The sequence below is a fragment of the Colletotrichum destructivum genome, chromosome 8 (assembly GCF_034447905.1).
Source record: "Colletotrichum destructivum chromosome 8, complete sequence".
In the NCBI taxonomy this organism is placed as follows: domain Eukaryota; kingdom Fungi; phylum Ascomycota; class Sordariomycetes; order Glomerellales; family Glomerellaceae; genus Colletotrichum; species Colletotrichum destructivum.
This window is the reverse complement of record NC_085903.1, coordinates 1,169,110-1,192,105: the sequence shown is the minus strand read 5'-3', so window position 1 is coordinate 1,192,105 and position 22,996 is coordinate 1,169,110. Positions and strand designations below refer to the sequence as shown.

The 22,996-nt window shown below is 53.5% G+C and overlaps 5 protein-coding genes across 5 annotated transcripts; 4 read left to right on the top strand and 1 right to left on the bottom strand.

Annotated features, from left to right (window-relative positions):
* The first annotated feature begins 7,382 nt into the window (after window positions 1–7,382).
* Window positions 7,383–10,757, top strand: CDEST_12209 (Putative winged helix DNA-binding domain superfamily). The gene is made up of 3 exons (XM_062928365.1): window positions 7,383–8,044; window positions 8,282–8,556; window positions 8,613–10,757. Exons 1-3 carry the CDS (start codon window positions 7,844–7,846, stop codon window positions 10,252–10,254), a joined length of 2,118 nt encoding a protein of 705 aa, XP_062784416.1. The 5' UTR covers window positions 7,383–7,843; the 3' UTR covers window positions 10,255–10,757.
* Window positions 10,758–12,925: 2,168 nt separating this feature from the next.
* On the top strand, window positions 12,926–14,153 carry CDEST_12208 (uncharacterized protein; the record flags this gene model as incomplete). Its single annotated transcript, XM_062928364.1, has 1 exon — window positions 12,926–14,153. The coding sequence occupies one exon, from the start codon at window positions 12,926–12,928 to the stop codon at window positions 13,850–13,852; it is 927 nt and encodes a 308-aa protein (XP_062784415.1). The 3' UTR covers window positions 13,853–14,153.
* A 737-nt stretch (window positions 14,154–14,890) lies between these two features.
* Window positions 14,891–16,355, top strand: CDEST_12207 (Putative lysine methyltransferase, S-adenosyl-L-methionine-dependent methyltransferase superfamily). The gene is made up of 3 exons (XM_062928363.1): window positions 14,891–15,359; window positions 15,426–15,877; window positions 15,930–16,355. Exons 1-3 carry the CDS (start codon window positions 15,071–15,073, stop codon window positions 16,218–16,220), a joined length of 1,032 nt encoding a protein of 343 aa, XP_062784414.1. The 5' UTR covers window positions 14,891–15,070; the 3' UTR covers window positions 16,221–16,355.
* A 441-nt stretch (window positions 16,356–16,796) lies between these two features.
* Window positions 16,797–18,462, top strand: CDEST_12206 (uncharacterized protein; the record flags this gene model as incomplete). The annotated part of the gene is made up of 3 exons (XM_062928362.1): window positions 16,797–17,038; window positions 17,094–17,165; window positions 17,220–18,462. The coding sequence occupies 3 exons, from the start codon at window positions 16,797–16,799 to the stop codon at window positions 18,460–18,462; spliced, it is 1,557 nt and encodes a 518-aa protein (XP_062784413.1).
* Window positions 18,463–18,722: 260 nt separating this feature from the next.
* Window positions 18,723–22,975, bottom strand: CDEST_12205 (uncharacterized protein). Its single transcript, XM_062928361.1, has 7 exons — window positions 21,500–22,975; window positions 21,226–21,445; window positions 21,074–21,172; window positions 20,918–21,019; window positions 20,707–20,863; window positions 20,257–20,659; window positions 18,723–20,200 (listed from the first exon to the last, which is right to left on the bottom strand). The coding sequence occupies exons 1-7, from the start codon at window positions 21,619–21,621 to the stop codon at window positions 19,153–19,155; spliced, it is 2,151 nt and encodes a 716-aa protein (XP_062784412.1). The 5' UTR covers window positions 21,622–22,975; the 3' UTR covers window positions 18,723–19,152.
* Between the last annotated feature and the right edge of the window lie 21 nt (window positions 22,976–22,996).

The window sequence follows — 22,996 nt, the reverse complement described above, 5'->3', positions numbered from 1 at the left end:
CTCGTAGGCCGAGGATCAGTTGGGATTCGAGGGGCTGATATTGAGCTGCAGCGCACAAGTCGAATGACGATGCTACCGCATCTAAGGCACAAGTTAGCAATGAGTCGGGGAACGATGCATGTATCTCCCGAGTACCTGCTCACAGCCCGTTCGATATGGTGTACACCTGCTGTCTTGACCACCAATGTTTTTTGAATGTTTTGGGTCAGTCTGGTCGATGGAAGCGGATATTGGCTTGGTTCCTCACCCCACAGCCGAACCTTCAAGCTGAAGGCACTCTTTCTTTGCGCGGGGTCGGTCCTATTTCGAGCCACTCCTGTTGTAAACTGATGGCCTCCATGCGTATCGCCACCATCTTCGACCTGATGCAACAGAGGACGATCAAACTCCTGTGATTCCGTGTAAGAAGTTGTACAAGTGATGGCTATCGCTATCCTGTGGGTGGTCGGATCGGGTTGACAGAAGCTGCTGGCCCGAGGAATCCTTTTGTTGCTGCGAGTAGGGGATTTCTATGCCTACCACTTCGCTCGCAAGCATCCCGCCGAATAAATTGGGACCCATGTCCAGTGATGGCGAGATAGCCCATTATGGGCCAACCGCCACGGTTTGTTTTTGGTTTCCTGTTACAGGATACGGGAAGGCATTGCAGCGTCGTACAACGGATAAAGGCGGCAGTATCAAACAACAATTAACTCCATGTAGATTAAGACCGGGGAGAGTGAGACGCCGAAGGCAGGCGCCTGTTAGGACATGAGATTGGACGTTTATGCTCCATTCATGGGGGTTCCCTTCGGTTTGTTCCACCTGGCGTCTGAACTCTGGCGGTGCCCAGTGCTTTTTGAGGCGGGTGGAGTAGACCTGCCTGCAACACCTCTTGGAGTATCAAGTAGGCTTCGGATTTTGCGATCCGTGAGCGGTATCTGTACAGTGTCACTCGTCGAGTAATTAAGGTTATTCGTGGTTGTTGCTGACGTCTCTTGTCATGGCGGTTGGTTTTAAGGTTCTTTGTTGAGCCCGCGCAACGGAAATGATCCGAGTTGCGCGCACAAAACCTGGTGGCGGTGCCTGGAGTATCCAGATGCCTTCGGACGCCGATTCACCTTCTCGTCTTGTGTCTGTTTTCGCGAACAAAAATGGAAGAGAGAGTGAGGTGGGGAAACGAGAAAGTGAAGGAGAGAGACCGAGCCACAGTCACATAATACAGCCAGGAACGAAGGGCTCGGCGAATGGATGGCAGACTGGGAGCCAGTGACGGGAATGCTGGGAAGGCTGATTGATAATATTGGCTTGGGTGAGCTGCGACTCGCGAGCCACAGGACGTGGACCACACAGCACGGTCTGTGTAATGATCGAGATGCTTGCTTCTTCCTTTGGCGGGGGGGATCGTCGATTTGTCCGTTGCTCTGTCTTGGATCACAGCGCAGACAAGTGAACAGTAATAACGCATAATCCGGCTAAAGCCATGTCGTCCGTGTTGGCGAATGCCCGGGGCGCTGGGTGCTCGCGGCTTGCAATAGCCTCATTGTTTGCATCGTCTCAGACATTGGCCGCTTGGATGAGAACCCTGTTTTCTGGGGAGGGTGGCTCTCTTACAATCTTGGGCGGCGGGCGGAGACGGCGGGCTGGCGGGCGGCGGCGGGAAGGACAACAAGCTTGGTTGAATGCAAGGCAAGACGTCCCCCGTGGCGCTGATTGTTGTTTGTACGCACGCATAGGTAGGTAGCTAGACACCTAGGCTACAGAGGACTTCGGACGTCTGATGACGGCGAGACATTCGTGAGGTACCTGGCATGGCATGAGTGAGTCAAGGTATCAGTCAAGTTGGTCACGCAAGAGCATGACAGGTGCTCTGGCCTTGCGTTCTTCTCCCATATCACTAACAGAAGAAGAAGGTTGTAGCGCGACCGAGTGCTACTCAGAGCAACCTTCTTTACCTTGTCCCCGTACCGCAAATGCCCAGAGGGCCAATCGGGCCGCAGCAGCCAGAACCTATGGTGGGTGGTAGTAGTAACCGATACTATTACCCAGCTACCTTGGGCACTCTTGTCTCAAGTGAAATGGAGGGCTGCAAAAAGGCTCCGAACCCGACCAAACGGATCTCCCTACAGCAGAGGTAGGCAAGGCAAGATACGAAAGCCAAGATATCTTGCCTTCAGTCGCCTCGGGAAAACGGTCAGGAGAGAAAGCCTGAAAGAGTGTGTGTTTCAGTTGGGGTTGAGACATTGCGACGCACCGGCCAATACAACCAGGGCGGCTCTGTATTGGCAGGCAAGCGAGACTCGTGGGTGACACGTCAAGTTCGAGCCGAATCTCGCACAGCTATCTGTCGCCCAGAATTCAAATCAACCCAGAATCAGTCTGCAGTCTGCATGGGGAGGATACCAGCAGTCGGTGCGACCAGTTGCAAAAATCGTGACACATTACACCTTACTTAACACTGAAGCTGACGAAGGCACAACCGATGGAATGGTTGGTCCTGGACACAAACATGGTTGCAATTTGACATACAGATTTGCAATCTACCCGCCGCATCGTCGTCAGTTCCTCAGTTGGTCTTCTTGGTGGGCGTGCAGAGCTCGGGATGCCTATGAATACAGCAGCATATGCGTCGTGCCATGGCAATTCTTCACGACACTGGCTTCGAGGAGAGTGAATACCTGGGGATGGAAGAACCAGCGGATCCGTGAGTTCAAAGCAAGTATCCATTCTCCAGTACCATCCATCCCACAGTGTCAAGTCTCTTTCTTTCCGTCCTTGGGGACGCTATTTCGGAGGGAGACTGGGCTCGAGGATGGATCCAGTTTTTTCTCTTGTTGAATCCTGCGAAACCCCGAGTAGCTCACCGAGCAGTCGTTTCCTACAAGTCGCTAAGAAGTAGCAGATGGGGTTTCCCTCTTTCTTTCGCTGTGGGAAGCGTAAAGAGACGATTGCGGGTAGCCTAGGGACCTGCGTAGCAAGGATGCACATCGCGGAGATAATTGCTTTTCTTTTTATTCGATCTATGCGAGAAGTTGTCTGTAGCGTCGTTGTTGTTGGGGATTTCTTTTTTCATTTCTGGGAAACAAACCAGCTGCTCTCAGTCTAATGGGAAGAAAAAGCTGACTAGGCCACATGTGCTTGCCAGACGATGAGCGTAGCTGCCCTACACGAATATGCAGGGATGCTCGAGGTACGGCAGGGTCAGGAGCAATGACTGCGGTTCGTCAAGTACGTACCAGCGCCGGCGCCCAGGCGGGTCCGCCTTATTCTTCCCCACCAACAGGTACAGATACCGCAGCGGTACATGACCTCGTGGCGCAACACCAAAAGTGCGACTTTCCCGCCCCCCACTGTAAAGAAGGCAGGAAGCATAAGCAGAACGCAGAGAGCAGAAAGGCAATACGAACGGATACTGCGAGAATAATCACCACCGACGGGCGGATTGCTTGCGGTTGGCAGATGAAAGCGTGGCGGATGGAAGAGCAGTCAGCCACAATGCCAGTCCATCGCCGAGAACATTCAGGAACACCGAATCGGCGACCCTTCAATCTGTCGTTCGCCTCATGTTTGTCTCGTTTCACATCTCGGGTGTTTTCCCATGCACCTTTGGGTTTGCCGTCTTTTCTCTTCCTCATTGGTTTCCTTGACACCGACACCCCCTTCAGCCTGCCAGATCCTCGACTCACCGAAACTCGGGTGCCGTCCATCAATCAACCATGTCGGCGTGCATACCTCTCGCTCGCCGTCGAACCTGTTCGAGTGATGTCAGTGACTCAGGCACCGCTCGAGACGGGGAGCAACCCATCATCCACCTGCTGGGCAATGGAGCACCGGGTCAAGGAATCAAGTGATAGCACAGGCGAGACTGTCTCCATATGGACCCCCATGAGGTCCGCACCAGCTGCAGTACGAAGTACGGCCGTCTGTCCATACTTGGCTCCGTTCAAAGAGAGCGGCGACCTTGACGACGTAGATTGCTACCGCGTAGTTATTCCCCTCACCTCGCTCAACAATGGGCCCTCGCATTCCGCCCTTGCGCCGAGGCCCGGCCGCGACCAACGGAAGAAGGGACACAGCTGTAGTCCGTCCGTCCAACTCACTCAAGGTGGTCTCTCTTCCCATGCTTCGCTTCCCGTACCTCACATCTCAATGAAACCATTCACCCAGTGACGATTAAGGCGAGCAGCGACAAGCTGCGATACACATGTTGTTGGTTCACCAATTTGAACGAATGCGTGGGCGGTGGTGTGGTGGGTGTAAAACGGCCTGTTGGAATGCCCTATGGGGTCTCCTCGTCGGGCACCTACCCCTCCCTACCAGTTGCAGCGTACGTAGTCAACGTTACGCGCAATAAATCGCATCGGTCACCAGCCACGTTTTGGCCACATCAGGGCAAGCCAAGAAACGCAAGGGCCGGTGAGGTCAGCGAGCGCCAGCATGAGTACTATTAGCCATTGGCGGTACGGTCGTCAGCCCGCCTTGCTTTACCTTGCGCCATGTCATGCCATACCAGCAAAGCAGAGCAAGATGCAGAGAAGCCTCCAGAGTCCCACGTCTGCGTTTCGTCCCCTGACTCGTCGACACACCGTAGTCGTTCCTGCTTCATTCAACCGCCTTTTAAACAGCCATGGTGATTCTCAAACACATGCCGCACGGCGTCAAAATGTATTTCCTGCGGCCGATGCATCTGTCGGGCTTATCCCCGGGTATTAAAGTCGACGACGACCGTCGTCCAACATCAACAAATGGGCCTTCGTTCGAGGCCAGGCAGGTCAGGCAATATTAGCCGCTACCTGCTGACTTATCACATACTTTCGAACCTGTCTCCGCCGGATTAAGACAGGCTACGTTCTGCAGTCACGGTACAGGCTCGGTACTCAGCCCGCTAAGGAGGAACAGCATAGTAGCACAACAGCCCGATTCCAGGATACCAAGATACCAGGACAAGACAGGAGACCACCTCTTACTTGAGGATAGCGCCGTACTGCCGAACCTAGATAGCACAAATGAACCAGCCTCGTCCCTACGAATACAAGTGCGGGACTGTGAAGCGTGGGAGGATTGGGACCAACAGATTGGATCAAACAGGTTCACCATTCCAACCTCTATCAAAGTAGCATCCTCCGATAGAAAAATACATGAGTGGTTTCCCCACTCAGATTATCCAAATGTCAGCAAATGTAAGGTGTACTCGTGTTCCTCCAAATAACCAGGCTGAAATGCCTTGCAGACGAATGCGGCAGCGGAAAGGCGGCCATGGTGGGCAGCGGACCGAGGGAGGGAGCGTGTAACAATGTTCCAGTTGAGACGGACAAGCGAGGGCCACGTTCGGGTGGCAGATCCGCTAGCTGCGGTCGACCTAGGACTGGGCTGGACCGGGAAAAGCGGTTTTGCCCTTGAGAGTGCCCCCATCAGTTCCCATTAAGGTTCGCGGCCGTGTGTCAAGTTTGGACGGATTGCCCGTCGTTCAAATATTTCGTAGCAATGAAGCAGCAAGGTATCCCCTTTCATCCACGTGTGTACAGAGCGCAGTCCTGCTCGACGGAATATTTCCCATCATGCTCTCTCAAAAGGCGAACAGTTGTGCTGTTCTCCTATCCTCCACACAACGGAAACATAGATCAAGGATGTCGTTCGAGAAGGACGGCGGCTCATGGGAACGGCGAGACAAAGACAAGAATGAATGGGGTTTGCCACATGCTGCCCGCTGCCGTTTCCGTTCCCCGTTGAGAAGCCGCCAGCAAGTGCCCCTGCTCTCCTTTTTCTTTGATATCGAATCATAACAAAACAAAAGCGATGGAGACCGAGGGAGACGAAGAACAAGGAGCCAGGTGACATTGCTCACCTAGTGGGAACAAGACGATGATGCCTAGATCAGATCGACGGATTTCGTGCAGGGAAAAAGTGAGCCCAAAACACAACTGTACTACTTGCACTCCTTGAAATGATGAGGCATCAGCTCGGCGACTTTTTTGCTTCTGTATTTTGATGCGATGCGGGCGAGAAAAGGACCGGTTGTCTCTAAATATTATTGACGGTACCCCCTACCAATCTGCTGCTAAGTGTGTGCTTTACAGTTTCGTCCTTGTTTATTACGGTTTCTTCTGATCCTTTTCCCTGACCATGTCATGCTGTGAAGTGGATCCGGACCCCGTGATCGGGAGGCGAGGATGGAAGGGGGACAGAGAGAGGCTCGGAGTGATACGGTGAGAGTAAAAACGGGCTGTGAGTTTCTATGGAACGAAGTGAGGAAACACCCGCTATCGGGTGCAGTCCCGGTATATGCCCCGGTCGGACAGTGGTCGCCTGTCGTACAATTTGCCCATGGCAAAATGCCCATTCGACTGGGTTGGTTAAGATGTGTCTATTGCCCACACTATCGAGGATACTCTGAGACTGCGGTGCTTCTTTTGCTGTACTGTGTTGTCTCGCGGCCACCGTTCAATGTCCTCGCCTTTATTTTCTTTCCGTACCCCATGTGGCGTCACGACTGCGTGACGGGGCTGGCCCTGACGAAGGATGCAACTCGTACAATAACCCCTTCATCACTCAGTTCGGCAACGCCTCGTCCAGCCGGCCCGTCCATCTTACTCTGTGGGGGTGGTCATCTTCTCTGGGCTGACTGAGCATACTTGGAAGCAGACTCGTCGTTGTCCTCATTCTCACACTCTCGCTCTTCTCCGGTTACTCTGTGTCTTCGTCTTTCTCTTGCGGTCGACGGGGACTGGTGCCTTACTTAGACGTGCCCATCTCGTGGATCCCGGCATCATCCTGACAACCCCTGTCGTATCCGCCAAGAAGGTCAAAGGTAGCTAGGTACTCTGTATCAGAGGTATCAGCACAAGGACGGCCAGGTGTCGACCACACATCGTACTGCCTCCCCCCACCCGGCCGTGCTCTAGTTCTTCAGCCAGTCACAGCTGCCGGTTGCTGTGAGATCGCATACGGAGTGGATCCACTGCTTCCTCTTCTGCTCAGTCACTCGGTGTCTCCCCCTTCCCTGCCCCTCCCTCATTCGCTCTGGGAACTCAGCCGATGAATTCAGTAAAGTATACACCAAGTACCCGTTATTGGCCAGGCGTGGCACCCTGTCTCGCATGGGGGTGGGTACACGCCGTCTACATGCGGCAACGCAGGGCCTTGACCTCCGTTCCAGTAGGTTCAGCACGCTTCAGCGGTCCTTAGGGGCCTTCCTAGCGGGCAACCAACCGGGCTTACCATCCCCTCGAAGTCCCTCTACATGTACCGGCACTACTTACCCACCCAGTAGTGGGCGGCTGTGGTAGGTGGCCCTGCTGCGGTCCGGCCTGCTCTGGGCTCACTCAGTCACTCACTCCCCGTCTTTCACTCGCCCTCTGTAGGTTCCGTCGCCCGTCCTCTTTTTGGCTGGGGGACCTGGCTGTGCTTCCCTCCATCTCCGCTACTCTTCCTCCAGTTCTTGATCCCGACATCTTTCCCTCACCTTCACCTCATCATCCTCATCCTCACTGCCTTCGAGGCAACATTCTTTCCCTGCTGCTCATGTCACCGTGGTGAATTCGTTACTTTAGATATCCTCTTCCGTCGGAGAAAGGGAGTCTGCAGCCCCAAGTACATCACCCCCCCTTCCATCCACTGCTGGCGAAACCAAAAAACCCCCCAACTCGACTTGCCATGACAATGTGACGTCCTGCCTACCTGCGCCCCATCACCCGCCTACGAGAATAATATACGCAGCTCAGCCACCCAACCCGACAACCTCTTTCCTTCCTTTCTCGACCATTCAATTCAACTGCACCCGCTCTCCCCTTTCTGCTACACCTTCCGAGCCGAACTGGAGCATGCAAGGTGCGAGTGCGACCGTCCTACAACGCAACCACTTCGCATGACCCGAGAAAAAGAGAGACCCACGATGCCTTCGCTCAAGGTCCCGGAAACCGGCCTCATTCTTGAGAGCTCGGCCGCCTCGGGCAACCCTGTACCTCCACAGGCCTTCACCATCAACCTCTCCGACAATGTTCTTGAGGACATGATCAAGTGCGTTCAGAGTGGTGAGGACCTCCAGTTAGCCCTGGGGAGCAGCCCGGTAAGCAGACCCCAACACCCTTTTCCTGCCGACATTCCGGTCCACCCGGCACAATCCTATTGTCTTGCCGACGGGAAGGAAGGACTGGTACCTGGAGCTGCATGCATGGCAAACGGTGCGCCGCTACTGGTCGCGGACGCATGCCGCAACCTTGATGCCTTCCCAAACGAAGCCCGACAATGTCAACAGGTGGAAGTTGCTTGCTCAAATGTGCTAATGAGTTTTGTGTTCCGCAAGATGTTGCTCTACGGATCTAGCTCCCATACCCTTTCTCCGATCCGCGATCCCTTCTCTCACGACCTCTTCCTTACGAAACCCTTTGAATCAACGAAACGAGCTACGCGGTTACCACAAACCTCTTCACTGTGGAAGAAGCTACCCGGCCCCGATGTCCCCAAAAAGACCGAGCAAGTCAAAGCGAAGGGCGCCCCTTCGACTTCGTCGTCCGGCATGGACTCGGATATAGAGAATCTGCAGAACTCCATCGCCGCGGCGACTGCGTCGAAGAAGCAGTATGTGGATGGTGACTGGGACAGGCTGGTCAAGGCACGACTAACATGAGCTACAGGTCGCGGGTCATGGATAGGTTAGCACCGGCGAACAACAAGAAGGCCACGGGGAAGACGGCCAAGTCGAAGCTACTGTCAAGTATGGCATCTTACGGCAACGGAGGCGGCAAATCCTCGCCATCGGGATCACCGGCTCTGGTAGCCGTCAGCTCGCCGTCAACAAACCCTGTCTTCTCGTCGTCTCAACAGGTTGTCGAGAAATTCAAGGAGCAGAGGTCGATGATCGTCCACGAGCTGGCGGTACAGGAACGGCCCTACGATTATTTGGAAAGCCTCTGGGAGGGCAAAGAGGAAGACTTCAGGCCCGCCCTGGAGAAGGTGGCTCAGTTCGAGCCGGACACGCAAATGTGGGCGTTGCGAAAAAATTACTGGAGAGAGTTGGATGTGTGGAAATACGATTATGATACCCAAGATACCCGGCAGAAGGCGATCGACAACGCGATCCGACAGTTCGACAAGATGCGGCTGGCAACAACGGAGATTGAGTGGCAGAAGCTCCTACCGAGGGAAGAACGAGGAAAGGGTAAGATCCTCAGCAAGCTGCAGGCGAACATTGCCAAAGCTTCTTCGGCTGCACCGCCACCCAAGATCAAGGTCAGTGACGCAACAAGCGACAACGGCGACGAGGATGTCCTCAAGACAAAGGGCGGTGAAACAATGTCACGGTCGTCGTCGAACCCGCTACCCGCGAAACCTAAGAAGGCCGCCGACTCCCAGGTCAAGCGCCTCTTGTCGACGAACAAAAAAGCTATCACGCCCAAGGCTGCACCGAGCAAGACTAAAGAGAGAGCACCCGCCTCCAGCAAGAACGGCCGCGTTCTTTCTGCAGAGTTTGTGACCAACTCAGACTCGGACTCCGAGTCTTCAGAGGACAAGCCCATGGCAACCATCGTGGCTTCCAAGGCTAGACCCACACCTTCGGCCACGCCTGTCCTCAAGAAGAAGGCTGAGGCACCTGCACCAAAGCCAAAGATTGCCGTACCCAAGCCAAAGCCCAGGCCGGTCGACAAGCCGGCGGAGCGACCAGTGGAGAGATCGACTGAGCGACCTAGGGACAAGTCTCCTCAGCCTCGGCGGGAAGCCGTTAAGACGGCCAAGTCACAGCCACCTAAGCGTGAGCGGGAAGAAGAAGCAGACGACAGCAGCTCCAGCTCTGGCGCTCCCCTGGCCAAGCGCGCGAAACCCAAGGCGCCGATCAAGGCACCCGTCAGCCTCAAGCAACGCCCCGCAGATGTCTCTCTTGCTTCATCCCGCAACTCGTCTGGCGTCTCTTACAAGAGCAAGAACACATCACCGGCCAAATCTTCGCCATTGGCTTCGTCACCGCCAACGAATGCATCGGAGCTTGAACACTCAGCACCGCCCAAGAAGCGCAAAGTCATGGAATCGTCCGACTCCACCGAGAGCGCCCGGACCAAGCCAGCCCCCAAGCGTCAACGCGGACTCAGCCCCGACCTGGTCACCAAGGCCGCGCGTTTCAAGGCATTCTATGAAAAGTATGAGACACTGCACTGGGAGATCGCCGACATGCGCAACCCGCCCCAAGAGAAGATGCACGATCTCCTCGAGATGCGCGAGCGGCTGAAAACGATGAAGACGGAGATATACAAGGAATGCCCGCCTGCAATTGCAGTCGCTTAGAAGGTGACCAAGGACGGACGCCCAAAACTGCTCGACGAGATCCATGGATCGACAACGATTACGGCCAAGAAGGGTACGGCGAAAAGAGAGATATTATGATACCGGGGTTGGTGGTTTTCTTTCACAAGCGATTAATTCTTGGGAACATCTCGCCGAAATCCTGGATAGGACGGCCGCATGAAAGCATTAGCAACAGCGAAATCATTTTCCTCCTCTTTCCTTTTTAGTTATTTTTTATGTGTGTGTGACCGGGACGGCATCCAACAAAAGGGACGGAATGGTCATCGCCGACCAGCATATAGGACTGCATGGACTTTTAGGGAAAACCCCCAACTGGAGCATCATGGACATGGGCCAGAGCTTCCCGTCTTTGGAGATACTCCTCCCTCGTCCACCGTTTGCTTGTTTTTTTCTTTCTGCCTTATCAAACTTTTGTTTTGATACCAGATGGTAGTCAACTACAGAGAGACACATACAAATGAAGTGAAAATTGATCTTGAAGACTTGACTATCTTACTTGCTCTAAGTGAAAACATCCCTTAGCCTGGGTTTAGGTTGAGTGAACCTCGCCTTTCATATTGCAACGAACGTTCTGGATCTTGGGGCCAAAGTAAACAAAGCGTTTGTTTATGCGCCAACGTCATTTCCCCCTTGCTCCACAACCTGCAACAGGAGTCCATGGCCCGCCGGAAGGGCAAACGCCCGTGCGCGCAGCCTTGCATCCCAGCTGTGTACAGAGTATCTGTAAGTTGCTTAGAATTCATGGAAAGGAGGAATGTGAGACCATTCCGTAATTTCCCTCTTTTCTTTCCTGATAAGTTTGCTCTATCATTTCATGTTTTGTTTACTTTTAACGGATGGGGTGGAGACAGAGAGCCCACTGTGACGTCGCAATATTTCTGCCTTCCCGCCATTCTGTTACGTTCCGTTTCGGCGGAGATACGCTCCACAATAAGAGATTGGGCCCAATGTCAAATCTTCTTCAACGATTCCCACCAGAGCTCCCCGCAATTTTGGTTATCAATACCGTCGTACTATCGGGCGGGGGGTTGCTTTCCCGCGAGTTTGTTGGCGGCAGTTTGTCAGTAACGTAGTGTTTCTAGGTCCACTTTTACGGGGGATGGCACAGTAAGCATCCGAATAACGATGAACGGTAAACCGGTAGATTAAAGGCAGATGGGTGTATTTCACCTGTTGAGTTTCTCACCTACCTAGATGGATAGGCAAGGGTGGGTGGAAAGTGTCTTTGCTCTTCGTTTTTCTCCAATGCCCGATAGCCAACATTTAGACGGGTTCCATCAAACTGAGAGATCACCGACAAGGATCGTTTCCCCATTTATCGAGGCTTCCTATTACTGCGCTTTCTTTCGCAGTCCGCTCCCATCTCCCTAAATCCCCCACCCCTCCCCCCTTTTCAATCTGTTGGTTTTGAGAAGTTGGAGAACCATCAATCTTTGAGACGAAAGAGGACACAAAAAGCATCGTAGGATGTTGTTTGATGCATTCCTTACCGCGTAAGATGGACGCAGGGGTAGTGTGTTTGCGCGGTCAGCCACAGAACGCCCCAAACATTATTCGTCAAACTTCACGTGTCTTCTTCCTGCCATCCGACTGCGGGAAAGGGGGGGAGGTCCTCGTTTGCTTCGTGACGGAACCCATTTTTTCTGAGCTAAGTTTGCTGGAGGGATGGATGGTGCAGATGCAGATGTAATCCGATGTTTGCTTCCCGGGAACAGAATCACCAATTACTTCCGGCGGTGTCGTCAGCACCCTGTACTCGGCCTGTGTGGAAAGTAACCAGCTACAGAAGTGGGAAAGGGGGGGGGGGGGAGTGGGGTCATGCCAAGACACACTCGGTTCCCGGCCCGCCGCCGTTTGTTAGCCTTTCCCGGGGGTCGGGTCTAGGTAGTGGCGGCGGTGTCGGGGCTCGGGACCGAGTTGGAGCCAGGCCAGATGCTACTCAAGTACTCTGTACGGTACCTTGCACCGATCGATCGGCCGACCAACCACATGGGTGGAATTGAACATCCTTGATGATCAAACACTTCAAGATTAATATATCACATATACTTTGGTACACTATCTGGCCGAGAGCTCCTGGGAAAATCTCTATTATAAGCGTCATGATGGCATCTTTATGCGGCATTGGTTATGGCAATGGGTAGCAAATATTTCTGTGATAGTGGTCCCTTTGCCGCAAAAATCGTTGTTGTCACCATCTCCTAGTAAATGCTTGCTTGCTTTGGCACAGGAAACGACAGCCGCATGCTGCCTAGGAAGGCTCAGCTTTGTTGACGCAACAGCCTACCCGCATCGAACCCCAGTGTGAGAGACAGCAATATGAGGGACTAATGTAAGATGCCTTTGAAATCTTTGATGTACGCCGAAGAAAGCCAGCACATGTTTGGATATCTCAAAAGGAAGTCGGTTCCCGTCACTCAATGAGCGTTCTCTGCAGAGTATAGATATACCTAAAGGCAAGGCAGAAATGTGGAAGAACGACCTAGCCGCCCGTAGGCATGAGACTAGAAAATGTCGTCAAGATAAGTATTTCAATACCTCGCGTGCTTGCCGTCCAAGATCGTCTTCGTTAGCAACCCCTGCCGACGGAGTCACACAAGGTATCCAGCATACATCAACATCGAGGAGCTGTCAGTCAACATTGAGAGACATGCCGTACTACGAATACGACCACACGTACTACGATCGACCACCTCGGCCCTATCACCCGCGATCCTCGTCGCGGTCGCCTTATCATTTGGAAGACCTCTACGCGGCGCTGCCTGGCGAACTTGTCTGGGCCGCCACGTACCCGGCTCGCATCAACCGAGACGTTCCGCCCTTCATGGACCAGTCGGAGGATCGCGAAGAGCCGCCGGCCGAGAGTCGAAAGCGTCGGGAGAAGAAGAGCAGCGGACCAACGCAAACAGAGGACGGGGGCGGTGGTGAGGGGAGTCGTGATGCGACTAATCGCAGCAAGCAGACCGACAGCAAGACCCTCGCTGTCGCGCGCCGCTCTCTGTCCGGCGCCAACCCTCAGGTCGCGATCCGCTTCCGTGAGCGACGGCTTATCGAGACCAGACTGTTGTTGACCCAGCTCCACGCGCAGCTTGAGACGGCATACAATGTCTATAAGTCGCTCGACGACAGGTTCAAGAAACATTGCGACACCGTCACGAGCTTTGCCAACACAGACACATTAGACAGGGTTTGGGCCGATATGGTACAGTTGGAGCTAAGACAATGGGAGGCTCAATCCGAGAAACCGGCCGACTTCGACTCCGTCACGGTACAGATCGGCCTCTGCTTAAGACACCTTCAGTCAGCCGAGAAGGACAGGCTGCCCCCTGTTCCCGGCTTTCACGAGAAAAACGCCGTCATAGAGCGCCACATCAGGAAAGTCATCAAGGATGTCGAGGAAATCGTAGAGCTCGCCGAGAGAGCCCACATGAATCATAATGCTTGTGGGTATCTGGTCTGGTATTTGAACAGGGCCTGGGCTTCATCTGACCCAGAGTCCGTGGTGTGGAAAGGCCTCTTGGGCAACCTGCCGGCAGCGGAGAAGGCCTATGCACCAACCAATACCAGCAGCAGTTAGCAGAACTGCCGTAGAAAAAGGTCAGGTCACAGTCATTAGACAACGCGGATGTGCACGGGATGGCCGGCAGAAAGCAGTCAACGAAGTGATCGTGGGTAAGTTTGTTGGTTTGAGCATCGAGAGGCACATGAGGCTTGACGGCGTGCGGCGCTGAGGGGAAGGATATTGCGGATAATGCAACGGGCGGTAAGGTCTCTAAGCGATAGTTTTGGTTATTCGTTAGTAGTATCCTTGTTTCACGAGTAAGTGCTACCGCGCAAATTGATCGTTGCTTACATGGAGAAAAAATTGGTGAAGCACCGTCCTCAACAGAATGATCGGAATTGAATTGTCAAGTCCCTGACAGGCCGAGGCCAGCCAGGGTCCAGACGCTGCGTATCGCACTCAAGTGCTCTGCACAATCTTTTCGCAACGGCTCTCCCATAGGGACACCGAGTCCATTAACCCTCATCTTCCCCATCGTTCCCCAAGAGGAACTCAAGGTATGCATGAGGGCGGCCCGGGCCCTGCTTTTCTGATGCCAATTGCAGACGTGAAGTCACGCCAGACCCTCGCGGGCAGACCCGTCGATCCCGCACTGGGCAGGCGACATTGGGTAAGTGGTGTGAAGAAGTTACTCCGAATTTCTCATATGCCAGTAATGAGAGATTCTTGCTTGCGCTCGAATCTCTCCGTTTGTAGCATAGAAACGCAGCGTTGAAGAGGACGGTGCTTGAGGGAGGGAAAGGAAAAGGAATGTCAGAGTCTGCGCGGAAATTAGAGGATTATATATGATTTTTTTTTTCCTTTCTCTGTGACGTGGGGTCACAAGGGGTCGATGGCAGCCTTGCAAATGAGGCTAGCCAATCAGCATCATCTGTACCCATTTACCTTGGGAGGGAAAGACCCTCCAAAAGTTGACACCCCACCTGCCAGATCTAGACCCCACGTTTTACGGATCTCGGAGCTTAGCGATAAGGACCACCCACCTCCTTATCAAACTGGCCGCAGTCGCTGCTACGCTCGTTTTTTTGGCGATGGGGTCCTTGGTTGGGCGAGTCCAGACCGCCACAGAAAATTTCCCGGACTCTTAAATTAACGTCTCTTTTTCTGAAATGCGAACAGCGCGCGCCTCTTCCTTGCTCGGGCGACGTCTTTCTGCTTCTCTTTTGCAATTTTTTGAGGAAATTTTACGACTTAAAACATAGACAACCACACATAGACTTCTAATCAGCAACCATGTTACTCGAGCCAAAGGATTTCCCGCAGATGTGGCAGAAACCGTCAAGTGATGACTTACTCAACACACTGAAGCAATTGGAACTCAGCCCTCCGATATGGAGTCACAAGCGCAGGAGATCCGACATCATTCATGAGCAGGAAGCCACGGTCTACTTCCGGCGCGAGGTGTCCATGTACCTGTCATCTATCATCAAGAGCAGTCTCTCCTGGATCGAAGATGCCGATGAGAAGGAGGAGATCTGGTCAGAGGCCAGCCGCAGGATGGCGGAGCGCTGTGGAAGAACAGGTATGTGAGAGGCCGAGTTGCCACTTCCCAGACGCGGTCACCCAGCCTCTTACACGCAGAGTGTAGCCATGGGCGAGATCACGCGACAGTGGCCCTTCCGGGAGGACGCTCTCACTCCGACATTCGAGCTCATCATCCGCGAGCCGCCCCTGACAGGCGACTCACTCGGTCACAAGACATGGGGCTCGTCGTACGTACTGGCGCAACACCTACCGTCTATCGGCTCCACCGCCCTGTTCCGCCTCTTCGACGAGTCTCTCGGCCAGCCTCGACCGTCCGTATTGGAGTTGGGCTCCGGAACAGGCCTGCTTGGACTCGCCGCCGCGGCTTTGTGGAAGGTCCACGTTATCTTGAGTGACTTACCGGACATCATGTCTAACCTGCAGCATAACGTCGAGGCCAACCGGGCGACCGTGGAGAAGTTTGGCGGGTCACTGAACGCAGGAGCCCTGACCTGGGGTGGTTCAGGGGAAAATGAGGTTGACCAAAGCTTGTTTGACAAGAAGAACCAGTTCAAGGTTTGTGATCTTAGACCCCATAGCCATTTCAGCTTACTCATCTGTCTTACAGGTTGTCCTCGCCGCTGATCCACTCTACGACGATTGTCATCCGGGCCTTCTGGCTGGCGCTTTTTCGCAACAGCTTTCTACTGAAGACGACGCACGCGCTGTTGTGATGGTTCCTTTGCGAGACGAAACTACCAAACGGCTTTTGAGATTGTTCAGAGATACCATGGGAAGTCAAGAGATGTCTCTGGTGTGCATTGAAGAGGGGACACTTGATGGCCAGGACGATTGGGGCGAGGCCGAGGAGGGCACCCAAGTGACATGTTGGTGGGGCATCTTTGCACGCAAGCAATAGGTCTAGACTGCGATGCGAATAATTTCTCGACTTATTAAACAAGCGAGACCGGCATGGTCCAAGAGGGTAGCCAAAGGGCGAGACCAGACGTGATCGCAGGCGTACAATATATGCCGAGCTACCCAACCTAGACTTGGACCAGAAAGAAAAATGTTCGAATAGACAAAAACTCGCTAAGTGGATGACGACGCATGAGTGGCCGGAATCTATACGCCTCACCTTCCTTCTTCACCTCGAACGCCCACTGTGTTGTATCTGAGGGGAGAGAAGGGGGGGAGGTAGGGCAAAGAGGCAACCGCTCTTCGCTTCCCTCATCCGATCCACGACCGCTGTGACAACTCATCTTGGCACCTGCCACGAAGCTTCCATTGTGAATCACTCGCTCTTTCTGCCAACAGGCATCCTCTTGCCTTCTTATACCGTCGATATTTGCCAGCACGTTACTTCCACTGCTTCATCACTTCTGCTACTGCACAACTTTCTTCCATGCCCGCAACCCCTTGAGACGCAACACTTTCACCAACCCGAACTACCTACCTACCCATCCCAAGAAACCCGAACGACACATCAGCAACAATGGTTGGTCAGATCTCCTACACCGAGGAGCAGATAATCTTCGTTCTGCAACAACTTCTCGCTGGAGAGAAGCGCGACGTCATTCTCCAGGAATACAAGAGAGAGTTCAACAAGGCTCTTTCTACAGCACAGCTTCGATACATCAAGATAAAATACGGCCATGATCCAGAATTTGGGCAAGTACAGCCCTCTTACTCCATTAATCATCATATTTCCAATTACTTCCGTCAGTCCTTGATTGTGTTGTTTTCACGAGCACAGATGTCAAGCGAATTGATAATTAACAATCAGTGGCAGCACCGCAATGATTAACCGCAAGCTACCAAAGAATGGTGGAAACAGGAAGACGGCGAAGGAACCTTCAAAAAAGTGAGTAAATACCGATACCTTGTTCAACGGAAGACGCTGGTTGACACGAACAAGGGAAACGATCCAACTTGCCCAACCTATGAGCGATGGTCCCTATCCAACCGTCATGCTTGTGTCCCAACCAAACTCTGGTTCCTTGCAATCTCTGCCAGCGGACTTTCCAGCCATGAGACATCTGATTGAATACAACCAAGGTCCCTCAGAGCCACTGATCACAGACAAAGGTCTGTCGTTGTTACACCAACAATCGCAGCAACAGCACGCCGGTCTTCCGAACCATCAGTTGGAGACAAGCACTGAACAGCCATCTGGTACGTACTGGTTTGACCAATATCAACCCACATCCTACAGCACTGCATATGGTAACCAGCCTGTTCTGCACTACTGCAATCAAATATTGTATCCCTCCGTGGCTAAGAAGAGAAAGCACGACGAGCTTGTGGAACCAACTTCGATGTTGACCGCAGAACTGGCGTCAACAAGAGGATTGGAGGACACCCTATACATCGATACCACTGCTCTTGAAACCGCCGAGAAGAGAGAGAAGAGGAGGAAGCTCGAGTCACCAGCTGCCGATTACACTCCTATTCCCACGGCTACTCCAGCCCAGACGCCAACGGATAGCATGGCGGATCAAAAGGTCACGAAACGGAGCAAAGTATATTTCTCCAATGGTGTTCCGTCTCAAAGATCCGTTCCTCCTAACGATCTAACCACGATGGAGGACGAACTTTCGCCATGGAGCAAGCTTGCCGAAGGCACCGACCCCGAAAACCGGCCCCAGAAACCAATGACGACTCCCCCATCACTCCGAACCTGGAAAGGCATCGTCCATCTGGACGGCCCTTCTCCCCAAGGCCGGATTTCAAAGGCGGTTAAATCGGCGACTGTGTACACGAATCAGGAGCTCACATTCCCGAGAGAATATGGGAGCCCGTTGTTCGACAATACTGGATCCAGTCTGCGGTACAATCATCAAGTGGATGCCTCTTACTATCCTCTGTCCTTGGAGGTGTATGACCCCGCGCTCGACCCGGCGTTCGAGCATTGCGTCGATGCCACTTTACAACCTCGTGCTGGAGATGCCATTCTTGAGACACACAGCAGTGCCTCTGTAGGGAATGACGATAACCAAGAACAGTCTGCCTCCGGTTCAACGACGGTACCGCATCAGTTCGACTTCGAGGAGGATTTCGATTTTTTCAAGGAGATTGAAGGGTTTGACTGGAGTGTTTGTCTCCCCACTGATGCTGACCAGACGCAGAAGGCCGACGGTCAAACTCAACTTTCCGAGTAGGGCTGCGACTTCTTTTTGTCTTTCCCACCTCTCTACACGCCCTTGGCAGGGCGTAATTTTATATGGGAAGCTGACTCGGTATAAAACTGGCAACAGAACATTCATTGAAGGGCAGCCAGTCTCACCAAGTCTCACCAAGTCTATGTGTGTGGATGGGATCACGAGATCATGAAACTAAGACCTAGACTTGTAGGTGTGAATGGAACCGAGAAAATGGACAGGCAGTTAGACAAGAGGGCAGTTAGCATTTATTGCGACATGGGCTATACCAGTTGAATTCCTTTCTCAGACGTGACCATAGTATTTATGTTGACAATTGGTAAGAATGAACGACGCTTTCGAGCCTGCCTCCTCTCTACCTAGAGTAAAAACAATGTTGATATGCGATTTTATAGCCCCCCAATGTCCAAGCTCCCGGCGCCAAAAGGTCTTCCACGATGGGTATCTAGTGCATTCGAAACGAAGAAACGGGCATCGCCTCCGTTGCTGCTCATGCGTGCTGCGTATGCAAGTTTCAAGTCAAGTAGAAATCCTCTCCAAGCCATATTCCGTCCGAATGAGCCCACGCTTTGTCTCTTCTTTGTGAGTGTGAATGATGATGGTGATGGTGCCATCTTTGTTGGATAAACGACTGAGAGTTGTCAGAAACAGGAAAAGAGAATGCGAAGAGATGGGGAGAGAGGAGGATGATCAGATGGCAATCGTGGTCGACTTCCTCGACTCGCCTTCCTCCGGCGGGAAGCCAAACACCAGCTTATAGAGGTCACGCAAGAAGCCATACTGGCTAGCCCTTTGGCCCATGTAGTGGACGCTTTTGGCCATATCGTGCGCAGATATGCGCTTCCCACGACCCGGGAGCAGCGAAGATCCGCGGAATGACGAGTCGGCCTGGACCAGGTTCTTGTAGTGCTGCAGAAGCGTCGAGTGCGCAGGTAGAGACCCGAATGACCCCGTAGGCATATGCTTGACAAAGGCCTGCAGTGCTGCTTTCTCGGCTTTGCTATCGAGGGCCGGGTCCCGGGTGAAGCCGACGTTCATGGCCGCTTTGATGATGAGGGCTTTGATGCGGCTGCTGTTGCTATCCTCACCCGCCGTGGCGGTCGTCGCTGTGCTAGAGGTCTTGTTGCTGCTTTGCGAGTAGCTGGACAGCTGGGAAGCGCTGCTTGACCACCGACCTCCGCGTCCACTGTCTGATGTAGTTCCGAGAACTAGAATGTTTGGGACCCGAGGGGAGGAGCTCTCGGGCGAGATGGGTGTGTCTTCGAACTCCGTCACGGGAGTTTCAGGGACTGGAGGGGGCTTTCGGGGTCGTTCCTCAGGTAGGCCCTTGTGGCTTTCTCTCTTTGAGTAGGAAGACCGGTTCGAAGCTCTGCTATCGCCGCGAGAAGGCTGATCGTACTGCTGTTGGTGACCGAAAAAGCTGGTCTGGCTCGGTCGTGGGGTATTCCGGTCTGGTCGGACTTGGGTCCAACCATCTCTGAACAAGTCACAAAGCTCCCAACAGGCCTGGACAGCTGAGCACAGGAGCTCCTCATCGGGCGCTCGGCCGTCGCGCTTGTTCTGCCTCAGACTGAACAGCATCTCTGCCAGTGACCAACACGCCTTCAATAGGGAGTCGGTTTCGTCGGCCAACTCGCTTCGCTGCTTCATGAGCCGGTGGCAAAGGGTGATGTAGAAGTCCAAGGTCCTCTCACGGAAAGGTTCGGGTAGGTTTTGAATATCCTGGGCGCTATAGAGACTGGTAAAATGTTAGCTGTATGAGCGTGCTCATCTCTATTCTGAGAATACACGTACTGATTGTTGAGTTCAAAACTAACTCGCAAAACAGAGTCAGCGACCTCGTCCTTCTTTTGCCGAACATCGAAAAGCGACTGGCAGAAGTCACGGCACAGGTCAAGATTCTCTCGCACGTGGTGATCGTAAACGTCTTCGTCGCGGTTGTCGTATAGACGTTGGCACAATTTCCAGCATGCCATCCATGCCTTCTCATGTGCGTCAGGAGTCCCCGAGCTATTGAACATTCGTGTTCTATGGATCGAGCTCAAATTGGCCAGGGTGTTGCAAAGAGTCCAGCATTCCTGTAGGGCGCTCCTCAATGCCCTGATTTCCGGATCTTCTCGGGGCAGGGCAGGTGTGGCGAAAGGCTCCTCGTCGTCGTTTTCGGCGTCAGTCTCTACCTCTTTACCTTCATCGATTTCTGTTCTGTGTTAGGCAGTTCAGGAGGATGGAGGTGGTGGAACCAACTTTCAAGGCTACTTGTACTGCTAGATCTGAGACGAGAAGTCTCATTCAGCATATCCTGCAGGTCTTGAGCGCGGGGTGTAGCACTGTCTAAGCTATATCTAACAGGCCTGATGTCGGTCGAGAGGGGAGGGGGGGTAGGAAGCCCAGGTGATCTGGACTATTTCATCGCAGTTAGTGATTTGAGCGAACCGGCGACATCGATCAGACGTACCTTCATCGCATGTTCCGTTATAGAAGGGAGGCTTATTGTGTCGGCTTTGGGCGATGACTTTTCACTCACTTGATCCGGCTTCACTGTCGGCTCAGTCGAAGCCTGCTTCCTGATCAGTGACTGCTACTACTGTCACCAAGGTGTGTTGGTGCTTACCCAGCTATGGAAGCTTTCTGGCGCGTGTATGACTGAGACAGCCTCCTCGCTACTACTCTGCCGCACATGATCGGGAATGTTGGTGGAAAGCATCATGAGCTGCACTATATAAGCCATGCTGCCGAAATCTGCAAGCTTGGGAGGGGATGTACCTGGGGATGTGGCGACGGGTTCATATGCCTAGTACGAGCCTGTTGAACTTCATCCGATTCCTCATCCTCAATCTCTGTGGTTTCGGTACCCGTTGACGTCACGGGAGAAGGGCCGACGATATCACTCGGGCTCATGAGGTTTAGATTCGTTGAAGGAACCCTTTGGATAGATGACGGACGGAGGGAATTGTGGTTGGAGTGGTCTGAAGCGTTCGACGACCTGGACCGATGTGTAAGTTTGGGGAAACTGAACGGCATCTGCATTGAGACTTACATGTTGGCGAAAGGAGACTGAAACGACCCGTTGTCAGGAGACGAGACAGACATGTCGTTATGATGGGAATAGCGAGATATTTGACTTCCAATAGATGACCGGAGGGGGGCCTCGAGTGCCATGATCAGTCCAGGATCTCTCGTTGATGTCGGCAGACGACGTCTCGACTACGAGACAAGGCGTGTTCAAATTCAGCCGTCCAGCAGGCCCGTATTCGGCGGCTTCCACTTTGAAGAATGCCTCGAGGGCCTCGCGCAGCGCGCTTGTAGGTCAATCCGGCCGACTGTTGGACCACACTGGTCGACTTGGTGGCCTTGATCCTGGCGGAGGCCGAGGCGAAGAATCGAAGCTGTGCTGGAAGGTCTCGTCGATAACGGCCTGCGGATCACCAAGGCATCCAGACGAGCAGCAGCAGGCTGGGAGTGAGGGAGCTCGAGAGCGGCGGGTGGGGAGGGCAGTTTAAGAGGAGCTGTGTCTGGTCACTGCTACCTCCTCAATACTGGTTGAGCGACGAATGGTTCAGGGACCAGGGGCTCCAGGCTGACCCTGGCTGTTCGTGTCTGTGCCTCACACCGGCAAAATATCGACAGGGCCAGGCTTGGATTTGCTGCGTCGCGGCGGGTCTGCGCTTGCTGGTCGAGCGGCAGGGGTACCAAAACAGCGGTTGTGGTGAGTGAAGGAAGGGTCGATTTATGGGGAAGATGCGTTGGATGGGCCTGCGGGCAGCGCGACTAGCACGCTAAAGCTTTGATGAGTGGAAAGAAAAAGAAGAATGACGGACGGTAGAGAAAGGAATCAGGATGGGCTGTGCATATCTGCGATCATGCTGCAATGTAGCTGTAGTAGGGGCGGTTCAGAAGAGCTGCTGCGGCTCAGATTCGACGAAACAGGTGACTAGCACGGCTCCACCGATGGCTTCGTCGTCTATTCCGTCTCGAGAGGCAGGCAGGAGAAGCAACAAGTTAAGAAAGAACAGACAGAAGGAGGGATGACAGTCGACTAAGACAACTCGGTAGTTGTATGTGGATGTCAACCCTCCACCTCACAGACACATGCGGCCCCAAGACGGATGGGTTGGTGGTACAGGCAAATGAGGAGGTGGCCAGGCCGTGAATGGGAACAACGAGATTGCGTCGTGGTTGCAGAAAAGAAGACAGGAGTCACCGTTGTACGCCTCTCCAGTTCCCGTCGAAAAGCAAGCAATATGAGGGCGGAAATCGATTTGTAGAAGGCGACAAGACAGAGAGAGAGGTGTCAAAAGTTTTAATGAAGTGAGTGGTCTGGATAACTAGCGGGTCAGTGAATCCAGCTCTGCCCTATGGACAGGCACCTCACATGGCAGGGTATCAGGAGGGACGGCCAGAGAGAATCGTCGAAGAGACCGGTGGCCCCTCTGCTGGAAAACGTGAGTGATCCGACAGGACCAAGGTGAGAACGCTAACAGCCCAGGCCATCGAGCTCTCGACGGCGGCCGAGGTGTGGGGGGAAGGGGAGAGA